Source organism: Procambarus clarkii, chromosome 29 (genome assembly GCF_040958095.1).
Source record: "Procambarus clarkii isolate CNS0578487 chromosome 29, FALCON_Pclarkii_2.0, whole genome shotgun sequence".
NCBI lineage: Eukaryota > Metazoa > Arthropoda > Malacostraca > Decapoda > Cambaridae > Procambarus > Procambarus clarkii.
In genome coordinates this window covers 13938345-13950664 of record NC_091178.1, presented here as the reverse complement: position 1 = coordinate 13950664, position 12320 = coordinate 13938345, and the positions used below count along the sequence as shown (strand labels likewise).

The 12320-nt window shown below is 47.5% G+C and overlaps 2 protein-coding genes across 2 annotated transcripts; both read right to left on the bottom strand.

The window, feature by feature from the left end:
- Nucleotides 1-264: 264 nt before the first annotated feature.
- Nucleotides 265-6565, bottom strand: LOC138369595 (uncharacterized protein CG45076-like). The gene is made up of 3 exons (XM_069333017.1): nucleotides 6526-6565; nucleotides 803-898; nucleotides 265-605 (listed from the first exon to the last, which is right to left on the bottom strand). The coding sequence occupies exons 1-3, from the start codon at nucleotides 6563-6565 to the stop codon at nucleotides 265-267; spliced, it is 477 nt and encodes a 158-aa protein (XP_069189118.1).
- A 2661-nt stretch (nucleotides 6566-9226) lies between these two features.
- LOC138369594 (uncharacterized) lies at nucleotides 9227-10928 on the bottom strand. The gene is made up of 2 exons (XM_069333016.1): nucleotides 10849-10928; nucleotides 9227-10148 (listed from the first exon to the last, which is right to left on the bottom strand). Exons 1-2 carry the CDS (start codon nucleotides 10926-10928, stop codon nucleotides 9227-9229), a joined length of 1002 nt encoding a protein of 333 aa, XP_069189117.1.
- Nucleotides 10929-12320: the final 1392 nt, after the last annotated feature.

Genomic DNA, 12320 nt, shown 5'->3' with positions numbered 1-12320 from the left:
CAATATAGCCTCCACCGGTCACCTTAATAGAATCAATGAGTGAACAAAGAGCTTGTCCTGGGCACGCCTGCCTCCCTACCACCTCCACCACCACCCCTTCTGCTACCACTGTTGCTTCTGCTGCTGTGTGTGCTGCTGTGTGTGCTGCTGTGTGTGCTGCTGTGTATGCTGCTTCTGCTGCTCTGTGTGTTGCTTCTGCTGCTGTGTATGCTGCTTCTGCTGCTCTGTGTGTTGCTTCTGCTGCTCTGTGTGCTGCTTCTGCTGCTACTGCTCCTGTTGCTGCTCCTGCTCCTGTTGTTGCTGCTGCTTCTGCTGCTTCTGCTGCTGTGTGTATGCGGCCTCTGCTGCTCTGTATGCTGCTTCTGCTGCTACTTCTGCTGCTACTGCTCCTGTTGCTGCTCCTGCTGCTTCTGCTGCTTCTGCTGCTGTGTGTGCTGCTGTGTATGCGGCCTCTGCTGCTCTGTATGCTGCTTCTGCTGCTGTGTATGCTGCTTCTGCTGTTGTGTATGGTGCTACTACTGCTGCTTCTACTGCTACTGTTGCTGCTCCTGCTGCTGATGCTGTTGCTGCTCCTGCTTCTTTTGTTATTGCTGCTCCTGCTGCTGCTGCGGATACTCCAGATTTTAATGTTGATTATATTGCATCTGCTTTTGTTGCTGCTGTTGCTACTGCTTATTTTGTTGCTGCTGTTGCTGCTACTGCTGCTGCTGTCGTTTCTACTGCTACTACTGTTGCTTCATCTGGCGAAGGCACCACTCTATTTACGCTGCTGTTTGGTGTTTTTCGGCAATGTGCACCTTACGTTTGATCTGCTTTCTGTTGTCTGCTTCTACTGCGGGCGTCTCCCGTTCTTTTTTTGGTCTACCGTTTTTACGTTTCCGTTGGCACAGCTTAACAGCTGTTGGCACAACAGAACTAGACAAGAACCGTCTTGATAAGTTCTGTTGGTGCTGCTTGTTTTCTTTGGTTTCGGCTTTGTCTTGTGCTGCCTGAAGTCGACTGTTAATCTCCTGTTGTTGTCTAGTTTGCGTTGAATGTCACCGTTGGCGCTGAATACTGTTTTTGTTTTGTTTTTGTCGCCGAGCTGTTGTGGGGTTTTCATTTTTGTTGGATATTTTAGTTGCTCCTGTTTGTTCTGTTGACTGTTTTTGTTATTACTGCTATTGGGTACGTCTGTTACTGCCTGTATATGCAAAAGAGGTCAACGCATATAACAGGGTTGAGGAGTTTTCTGTTGCATATTGGCTTGGGGACCATATATATATATATATATATATATATATATATATATATATATATATATATATATATATATATATATATATATATATATGTGTGTATATCACGAAAATAAACACGTGATTAAGAATGTGACAATGTCAGACCACGGAGGAAAAATGAAACAGGAAATTTCCTTAAGTACTTTCGTATATTAAATACATCTTCAGAAGGTCAAATACATCTAAATACATCTTCAGAAGGACCTTCTGAAGATGTATTTAATATACGAAAGTACTTAAGGAAATTTCCTGTTTCATTTTTCCTCCGTGGTCTGACATTGTCATATATATATATATATATATATATATATATATATATATATATATATATATATATATATATATATGGAAGGGGATACCATCTCTGGTGCAATTGTAAGAGTCCATACCCTCGAAGAAGAAAATAAAGAGTATTAAAGAGAAGGGGGACACTACTTCTCTCTTCTTGCAGAAAATGTTATACATAAATTCAAAGTCAAGGAATGTAATTTCAACCTTTAAATCTCAAAAGTAACGAACTCTTCAATAACACCAAGTGTGACGTTGTTCATCACGTGACCCGCGGCTGATGACGTGGCAGTGAGTGATTGGCTGATAATCGCCGGATTATCCTGGATTACTCGACGCCCATAATTGAATCCGGTCCGGTCAGCGATGGGAATGGGGGAGGGGGAGAGAGGGGGGGGTGTTGAGGAAGGGGGGGGGTGAAATCGGGTCATGAATAGATAAGGTCAGTCTGGAAGGGTCAACAGCGATTAACTCCTACCGTAGTATGCAAGGGGGACGGGAGAGGAAAATGGAGAAGATGAAGGAAAGTAGGGGAAGTGGGAGGGGAAATGGGGAAGTGGAAGGAAATGGGGAAGTGGAAAGGAATATGGGGACTGGAGTGGAAAGATTAGATCGGTCGAACCAGTTGATTGGTCATGAATTCCTTAATATCATATTATATAGAGAAAGATTGTCTTTGAGAGAGGGCGGGGGGATGTGGGACAGGTTCACGAATGAGTGAAGGTCGTCCGATGACAGAGGTGGGCAATAACTGCCGACAGGTGAGACAGAGAGAGAAAAGAGAGAGTGTGCAATAATTCAGGTGTTAGAGGACTGCGCTGCAGTTGACTACACAAGATCATATACTACCACACATGTTTTATTGACTACATAAACTGTGCAAATCGAGGAATATAAAAAAAAAACATTTAAACAAATAATAATTTATAAACAATTACAAATAGCAATGAATTAAATTCTATTTCGAACATTTAAAAAAACAAGTGAAAACACACAAAGGGAAGAGAAAGATAAAATGAAAATACAAAAGACTCCCTATAAATGTAGATTATTGCAATATAAAAACTATAGTTAAACCTCTTAATAAAAAAAAGTCATGTATTCCAAATACAAAGAAAAATAAATAAAAAATCAAAATTTTGACCCAACACGTGAAAATAGAGAGAAAATATAAGTTAAAACCTCGTAGACTATATATATTATTTTTTCGCTTCAATATGTGTGAGCTAACAGGGTGAGAATGCTTGTTAAGTATGAACCAGGGGAGCGCCTGAGAATGCCTAAGCCCCCCTAGTGTGTTTAACACCCTTGTGGAGCGTCTCCATAGAGGCCAATATCACCTCGAGGGATCATTACCGTAATAGGCTCACACTGTGGACCTGGCAGTGCCCACTACTTCGGATGGTGTTGTTCGGATTAACGCGTAAATGAATAGGTAAAAAAACATGTCACTAGTCAAATGTCACTCACAGGCTCGTCTTAAGTGGGGAGAAAGGGAGGGGGGAGGGATGGGAGATGGCGGGGAGGAGATGTGAAGAGAAGGGGGAGGAAGAATAGGGGAGCAGAGGGGGAGGAATAGGAGAAGGAGGTGCTGATGTAGGGAGGAAATTGAAACAGTAAAGATGGGGACTAATGAGGAAAATAATTACAAATATACCCCAATCTTGAGGTTATCTTGAGATGATTTCGGGGCTTTTTAGTGTCCCCGCGGCCCGGTCCTCGACCAGGCCTCCACCCCCAGGAAGCAGCCCGTGACAGCTGACAGGTACCTATTTTACTGCTAGGTAACAGGGGCATAAGGTGAAAGAAACTCTGCCCATTGTTTCTCGCCGGCGCCTCGAATCGAACCCAGGACCATAGGATCACAAGTCCAGCGTGCTGTCCGCTCGGCCGACTGGCTCCCTGTAGGCTCCGAGAAAACATTCCTCATTAAATAACTGTAAATAGTCTTCAAATAATGCCATAAACACGTCATAAATAACTTAAAAAAAAGCTCTTCAATTATTTGCAAATATTTTTTTAAAATAATTGCAAACACTGTACATCACTTCAATGCCTCTCAGAGCAGCTGGAGCTGGAGAGCCTCCACAGCTGTGAGCAAGAGCCAAACACACAACTTCACACCGCTGCTCAGCCAGGCCTCCCGAGCCTTGGGTCCCGCTTCTCTTGGCTCACCTGCACTAGGGTCCTGTTCCCAGGTGTTAATATGGGCATCTGTGCTGTTGCTTGAATTGTGAATGGTATTTGAGTCTTGCATAAAGGTGCTAAAAGGCAGGAGTAATCATCAATTCCAGTGCTTTCAGAGATTTTGAATTGAATGGAGGTACCCCGGCTGTGCCCGGGGCTTTTCTTTCTCCCCCTGTATTCTCTCCTCCCTTATTCTCTCTTCCCCATGCTCCCAATATTCCCCTATCTCACCCCTTTTCCTCTATCCCTCCATCTCTTTTCCCTCCTCTCCCCCATCTCCCCCTTCTCCTACCCTTTGCATTCTGTTTGACAAAATATATTGAGTATCCATCGCCCTACTTTATCCGTTATTCTCATGGCTCCTCATCTTAGGAGCTATCGCTCCATCGCCAGATTCATAATACTTTTCAACTTTTCATGCCGTTGAAAAGGCCCCGAATACAACACCTGCATTTTGTTGTTCTTCTAATGCTTCCCTGATTTAGTCATAACCTATATTATCTTACTGGTAGTCAATATGTCTTTAAGACTGTCCCTTCCTTCGTGCGTACTTTCAGTATTCTCACTTTCTATTGCTACTTCCTTCAGTGTTTTAAAGAGCAAGGAAAGTATTGTTTTTAATCTTTTCTGGTTGATTTTCCTACCATCCCCTCTTTCCCTTCCCAATTCCCTCGTCCCTGGTATAAGGGGCAGTTGTTTAATTACCTCCTCCATCTTTCCCATCTAGCTTTACCCTCTTCTTTCCTCTCTCCCTTACTCTTCCATTCATCCCCTTCCTTGCTTTATCGACGTGGAAGTACAATTCAGTTTTGGTCTATTATTCACTGGTTAAAACAATGTCTTCCCTGCGGGTTTGACGATGGCACACCCGTGGCACTGATGTTGGCCCGTCCCTGGCACTGATGTTGGCACCGTCCATGGCACTGATGTTGGCCCGTCCCTGGCACTGATGTTGGCTCCGTCCATGGCACTGATGTTGGCCCATCCATGGCCCTAATATTGGCCAGCCCGTGACAGGGATGTTAACCCTTTCGTGACACAGACATTAGGTCCACAAGTGGCACTGACCGTGGCATTGTCCTCAACCCTCTTGTTTTCCCTCGAGGGCTCCATTATCTAACTATTGCTACCTCCCTCACACAGGATCCCATTAAGAAACATCTCCATCTTCTTAACATACGTGATGCTTCCTTCCTTCCTTCTATTCCTTCCCCACTCCCCCTCCTCTAACATTGTCTAGTGACCCATTATCCATCTCCCTTCCCCCCTCTACTGTCCTTTTCCTCTCCTTAGCCGTATGGTTCATGCACCCGCCTGTGTGTTGCTGCCTCTGGTTCCGGTACACTGCTACACACACACACACACACACACACGTTATGGAAATGGGACTAGGAGATAGGAGACCAAAGGGACAGTACACAATGAAGGGGAACAGCCTACCTGTAACGACGCGTGAAAGAGACCTGGGGGTGGACGTAACACCTAATCTATCTCCTGAGGCACATATTAATAGGATAACGACAGCAGCGTACTCTACACTGGCAAAAGTTAGAACATCATTCAGAAACCTAAGTAAGGAGGCATTTAGGGCGCTTTACACTGCCTACGTAAGGCCAGTCTTAGAGTATGCCGCCTCATCATGGAGTCCCCATCTGAAGAAGCATATAATGAAACTGGAAAAGGTTCAGAGGTTTGCAACGAGACTCGTCCCAGAGCTACGAGGGATGGGGTATGAAGAGCGCCTGAGGGAACTGTGCCTTACGACACTAGAAAGAAGAAGGGAGAGGGGGGACATGATAGGAACGTATAAGATACTCAGAGGAATTGACAGAGTGGACATAGACGAAATGTTCACACGGAATAGTAACAGAACGAGAGGACATGGATGGAAGCTTGAAACTCAGATGAGTCACAGAGATGTTAGGAAGTTTTCTTTTAGCGTGAGAGTAGTGGGGAAATGGAATGCACTTCAGGAACAGGTTGTGGAAGCAAATACTATTCATAATTTTAAAACCAGGTATGATAGGGAAATGGGACAGGAGTCATTGCTGTAAACAACCGATGCTCGAAAGGCGGGATCCAAGAGTCAATGCTCGATCCTGCAAGCACATATAGGTGAGTACATATAGGTGAGTACACACACACACACACACACACACACACACACACACACACACACGCACACACACACACACACACACACACACACACACACACACACACACACACACACACCACATCTCTGCCACCTTGTGACCCCAAGCGTACCAAAGTTAACACATGGCCACTGTTTACTCTCTCTCTCTCTCTCTCTCTCTCTCTCTCTCTCTCTCTCTCTCTCTCTCTCTCTCTCTCTCTCTCTCTCTCTCTCTCTCTCTCTCTCTCTCTCTCTCCCACACACAATTAGTTCTGGTGTCAGGTCGTGTGCATATATATATTTCCTTCAGCCTTACAGACTTACGCACCTTGAAAAGCAAGACAAGATTTATAACTATTGGTTTTGTTATTCTACCCCAGAATAATGGAAAAGAAATTACACATCAATTCTCCAGGAATATTGACTCAATAACTCTGGCGGCAGCGAGGCACAAAAGGCTTATTCTAACCCGCTTCTTTGGCTTATACTGAAGGAATAATTCACGGCGATAAAGCTAGCGAAACGGACATTATACGTGGCCTGGCGATCACTTGGTGTCGAGATCAATCAAGCGTCGTTCAGGTAGGCGCTTGGCAGATGAATGCTTGCTCTTATTTACAGGTCAGCCATTACCGGAGACGCCGCCGTCTTTGTATTTGGCCGTATTAGTCATTGTACGGCCATACAGTTAATATTCTTACAGTTTAATACCGGTCAGTATGCTCGCACAATAGCCTGTGTGTGGCCGAACCAACAAACATTGTCGATTTTCACATTGCGCTCCCAGCATGGCCGCCATTGTTGTCGCCGCGATCGTCATTTGTTTATGTCATGTGAGCACAAGGGATCACGGGCGTAAAGGACACCACGACCGCTACTGACGGGGCCTTCCCCTCCCCCCCTTCTTCAAACAAAACAACAAAATATTCACTACCTTTAGTCCCGTAGCCCCCCTCTCTATAATGCGCCTCCCAGACATTCGTCTTTGTTTTAGACTAATCACGCACTAAACACACCACAAACAGAACTCGAGTAGGCTAAAAACGAGACGTGAAATTAGTTTTTTGAACATGCTGTCTTGTTGACGGTATTCCGGTGTCCCAGAATTGGGGTGAGGGGAAGGGGGAGGTGTCAGAAGGGGTGAGGGGCAGGGGAGAGGGAGGGGATGGAAGGGGGAAGGGGTGAGGGGGAAGGGAAGGGAAGTATTGAGGTCCTGTGAGGGGGGGATCACCTCCTCTACTCCCCTCTTCCCATCATTCCTGACACAAATTTATCAGGTCACTCTCATCACTCATTTGGTGACACCAGTGTGGTAATTGTGGGGGAAGAGGAGGGGCAGCATAAAGAAGGGGTGGGGGGTAGGAAGAGAAGCGGGGGACAGGATGACGAGGAAGATGATGAGGAGTAACGGTATAATGTACAGGAGGAGGAGGAGGAGGAGGAGAAAGATACCGGGGAGAGATAGGAGGAAGACGAGTAGGAGGGGTAGGGACAGGACAGGTAAACTCGAAGCAATTGAGAGAGTTATATTGTGTGTAGATAGGAACAATGGATAACGAAAGACTATACGGTCAATACCGAGAGAGAGAGAGAGAGAGAGAGAGAGAGAGAGTGAGAGAGAGAGAGAGAACGACGTGCCTGCCTGCCGGCCTGCCTGCCGGCCTGCCTGCCTACCTTTCTCACTCTCCGTCTCCTAAAACAAGTGATTAGGCGATTGTGCTAAGTTACCAATATTGACCTGTTGCTTCGCTCTGTTGATCCTCGGCTCGATTATGTTGCTATGTAACCCCTGGCCCTGCTATGCTGAACTGTTACTGTGGTGTGCTATGTTGACCTATTAGCTGGCTGCTATGTTGTTATAAATGCTTACTAGATAATGGATACGCCGGCGGTACTCGGGTCTCACTCTCTACTCTTCTTTCTCCCTTTTCGTCTTCTCGATACCCTCTCATCCAGTCTCTCCTCTCTCTCCTCCCTTCTCTCACCTTTCCCATCTCTCTCCTCCCTTCTCTCACTCTCCCCATTCTCTTCTCGTATTGTCCCCCTCTCTTCTTCACTCCTCTCTTTCCCCTACTGCCCTATCCCTTCACCTCTCCTACCCTCTTCCATGTCTTTCCTTTCCTGCTGTTAACCTTTCTACACCTCTCCTTCTCTCTCTCTCCCCCTTCCTCCATCTCTCCATCTCCCTCTCCCCTTTCCTTTTCTCTCAGCGAATATGCAACAGTAATGCATATTCGCTGTTGCATATTCGCTGAGAATATTCGCTTGGTGCAACAGTGAAGCAGTTTTGTGGAACAGTTAGTGAGAGAATATGCACCATAACGCAGGTTCGAATCCTCGTCACGGTCCTTGTGGATTTGTTCATTTTATGCACCATATTCTCAGCCCACGTTATCCGAACAAACACACAATATGATCACAAAGTTACTTTTGCAATTGCTACTTTACTTGCATTGTTGTTGCTTGTGCTGCTCCCTGTCGTTGCGACTGCTGACTGTTGCCCCCCTGCTCTTCTTACTGTTGCATTTGCAGAGGGTTGTGGCAGTTAAATCCTTGACTAATAAGGTATTGAATCCTTTAAGTGGAGTTGGACACCTCTGGCGATGGTATCGTGTTGCTGGCCTCTACATTAGTGGTGTGGCACCACTGCTCTGTCAGCTGTTGGGACGTGGCACCACTGCTCTGTCATCTGTTGGGACGTGGCACCACTGCTCTGTCAGCTGTTGGGACGTGGCACCACTGCTCTGTCAGCTGTTGGGACGTGGCACCACTGCTCTGTCAGCTGTTGGGACGTGGCACCACTGCTCTGTCAGCTGTTGGGACGTGGCACCACTGCTCTGTCAGCTGTTGGGACGTGGCACCACTGCTCTGTCAGCTGTTGGGACGTGGCACCACTGCTCTGTCAGCTGTTGGGACGTGGCACCACTGCTCTGTCAGCTGTTGGGACGTGGCACCACTGCTCTGTCAGCTGTTGGGACGTGGCACCACTGCTCTGTCAGCTGTTGGGACGTGGCACCACTGCTCTGTCAGCTGTTGGGACGTGGCACCACTGCTCTGTCAGCTGTTGGGACGTGGCACCACTGCTCTGTCAGCTGTTGGGACGTGGCACCACTGCTTTACCGGTGCTTAAGACACGGTTTCTTAGGCATTGATATGTGGTAACAGTCATTATAACATGTCGTTGATATGTAATGACCTTTTCCGCCATGTCGTCGAGGTTCAGCGTTTGTAACATATGTCGTAAAAGAATATTAGCAGTGCTCCTTTTGTCGTTGAAGCGCTGTGATTATTTTTCCCTTGTCGCTCATGGCGTCGAGTCGCTGTTGTAAATTCGTTATTCCCGGTTTTTGGTATTGGTGTTCCAGTTGTCGTTGAGGCGCGTTAATGGTGCTCCCACTGTCGTTGAGGTGTCTGACAATGGTGCTCTAATTGTCGTCGAGGCGTGGCAGCGGTGCTCTAATTGTCGTCGAGGCGTGGCAGCGGTGCTCCACTTGTCGTCGAAGCGTGGCAGCGGTGCTCCACTTGTCGTCGAGGCGTGGCAGCGGTGCTCCACTTGTCGTCGAGGCGTGGCAGCGGTGCTCCACTTGTCGTCGAGGCGTGGCAGCGGTGCTCCACTTGTCGTCGAGGCGTGGCAGCGGTGCTCCACTTGTCGTCGAGGCGTGGCAGCGGTGCTCCACTTGTCGTCGAGGCGTGGCAGCGGTGCTCCACTTGTCGTTGAGGCGTGGCAGCGGTGCTCCACTTGTCGTCGAGGCGTGGCAGCGGTGCTCCACTTGTCGTCGAGGCGTGGCAGCGGTGCTCCACTTGTCGTCGAGGCGTGGCAGCGGTGCTCCACTTGTCGTTGAGGCGTGGCAGCGGCGCTCCACTTGTCGTCGAGGCGTGGCAGCGGTGCTCCACTTGTCGTCGAGGCGTGGCAGCGGTGCTCCACTTGTCGTCGAGGCGTGGCAGCGGTGCTCCACTTGTCGTCGAGGCGTGGCAGCGGTGCTCCACTTGTCGTCGAGGCGTGGCAGCGGTGCTCCACTTGTCGTTGAGGCGTGGCAGAGGTGCTCCACTTGTCGTCGAGGCGTGGCAGCGGTGCTCCACTTGTCGTCGAGGCGTGGCAGCGGTGCTCCACTTGTCGTTGAGGCGTGGCAGAGGTGCTCCACTTGTCGTCGAGGCGTGGCAGCGGTGCTCCACTTGTCGTCGAGGCGAGGAGAGCAGTAATCTGTGAACGCGTCAGTATAGCAGAGCGCTTAATGAGCGGCTGAGGCTTGGTATTACTGTTGCAGCGGGAGCCATTGTTGTGGTAATCTTGTGTTCACCTCTATCTGTGTGGTAGTATTTGTGGAGCAGCCTGTGTGGCATTTGTGGGCTGTTTAAGGTCTTTTGTGGTGCAGTTGTGGCATTTGTGGACTGTTTTAGGTCTTTTGTTGTGCATTTGTGGACTGTTTTAGGGTTTTTGTGGTGCATTTGTGGCATTTGTGGACTGTTTTAGGGTTTTTGTGGTGCAGTTGTGGCCTTTGTGGGTTGTTTTAGGGGTTTTTGTGGTTCAGTTGTGGCATTTGTGGACTGTTTTAGTTCTTTTGTGGTGGAGTTGTGGCGTTTGTGGACTGTTAGGGTTTGAGGGCATTTTATTTGCGGTGTGGAGACCGATCTTACTGGTGTTTTACTGCTAGTGAGATGTCAGTTTGCTTTACTAGTGATATGTGTTTGATTTATAATCCCAAATTCACTGAAGAAGCCAGCTATATAGTGGGACACTCATACTAAACTCTGAACCACAACATCTGTTCCAAACGACCACAAACAGGCCAAATGGGATAAGCCCAGAGTGGAGAACATTGGCAGATTCTGAGAAGGACGAGGCTCCTAGCTGTGCAAGCTCCCCCCTCCATGATGGGGATTTTCTGTTGGCTATTCCTAATTCTACCCTGGACACTCACCTGGACCATACGGCCCTGAGTATTTGTGTTACCTTACACATTACCGCCCTTATCTCCACCGAACACCAGTGCATCTGCGGCTGTGCCAGCAAACCAATATGACAGCCATGGTCTCATCTGTCGTAAGTCACAGGGAAAGATTGCCAGACATGAAGCAGTGAGTGACATCAAGAGGAGTTTGGCTGCAGCTGGGTGTCCAGCACAAAGGGAACCTCAGTTGTGCAGACCTGACAACAGCCACAGACGCCCAGATGGAGTCACCCTGCAGCCATGGAGGGATGTAAACAGGTCGTGTGGGATTACACGTGTGCATCGACATTGGCTAGTACCTATCTACCTCCCAGTTCAGTTGAGGGAGGCGGAGCGGCCACCTTCAGGGAGACCCATTCATTCATTGAATCTTTTCACTTGGAATATATTTTTTTAATATTTACGAAAAAACCCAGAGAGCTAATAAGTATAGAGACCTAGAACATTAGTACAGGTTCGTACCAATAGGTTCCAAGACCCTGAGCGACTGGGGTAAATATGCACCTAAGTTTCTAAAGGAGGTGGGGCAGGAACCCCTTAGGAAATCTAGAGACTCAAGAGCGGCCAGTTTCCTGTTCCAGCGCCTCAGTGTCGTGATCCAGAGAGGAAAGGCTTGCTGTATCTTAGACACGTGCCCCTCCTCCGAAAATCTAGATGAGTTCTTCAAACAATGAATTAATTAAATGTGTGTTTTCTGTAAAGTGTAACACAATGTAGTAAAACAAAATAAATCATATTGTATAAACTAATAAAATAGTAGGGGTGGTAAGAGAAGAAAATACTCGAGTGTTCAGGAAGAATCTACAAAAGTCTTCTATGAATACCCTTTATTCTCTTCTCTGAGGCTATGGGTCCCTACAATTGCACCAGAAGTGGTATCCAGCTTCACGGCTGTCACTTAGTTAGCTAAATGAACTCCAAAATCCAGTTCCTGAACCCATATCTGCTTCTATAACCCCCTTTCCACCACCGCCCACGAGATGGGTATAGGCTGCATAATAAATCAACTATTACAAGTAGTGAAACCTTTGTATATAAGAAAACACATGACAGTAAAAACGATTTTCAATTATTGCTCAATTATAATTTCCTTCTCTTTAGTTGTCGCGAACTATGGACTCAAGGAGTAAAAACGATGTGTAGTTAGGAAGTGTTTGCTGGGCCGAGTGGTATATGGACTTCCCGGACACAAGGGGAACCATCTTGCAGCGGCCGACCGTTCGAGAGCTGGAGAACGTTTAAGACTTCTTTCTGTTCGCTGGAGGACTGTGTGCTGGCGGGGGCGGGCCACGAGTCAGAGACGGTCGCCCGGGCCGCCACAAAAGGGACGGGACAAAGCTCGCTTACATCTGTCTTTGAAAGACTCATGTTGCAGGATCAATAAACATCAATGGCAGCTCCTTCAGAGTCGGTCATCTGTACAGAGAAGCCTCCTTCACTCACTCACTCACTCACTCACACACACACACACACACACAC

Coding starts and splice junctions, on each gene's coding strand:
- LOC138369595 (XM_069333017.1), bottom strand. CDS start 6,565: ATGACTAATACGGCCAAATACAAAGACGGCGGCGTCTCCG. Junction 899..6,525: donor CAAAGACGGCGGCGTCTCCG/GTAATGGCTGAC, acceptor TTGTGCCAACAG/CTGTTAAGCTGTGCCAACGG. Junction 606..802: donor CAACAGAAAGCAGATCAAAC/GTAAGGTGCACA, acceptor GAGTATCCGCAG/CAGCAGCAGGAGCAGCAATA.
- LOC138369594 (XM_069333016.1), bottom strand. CDS start 10,928: ATGAGACCATGGCTGTCATATTGGTTTGCTGGCACAGCCGCAGATGCA. Junction 10,149..10,848: donor GGAGATAAGGGCGGTAATGT/GTAAGGTAACAC, acceptor CCGCTGCAACAG/TAATACCAAGCCTCAGCCGC.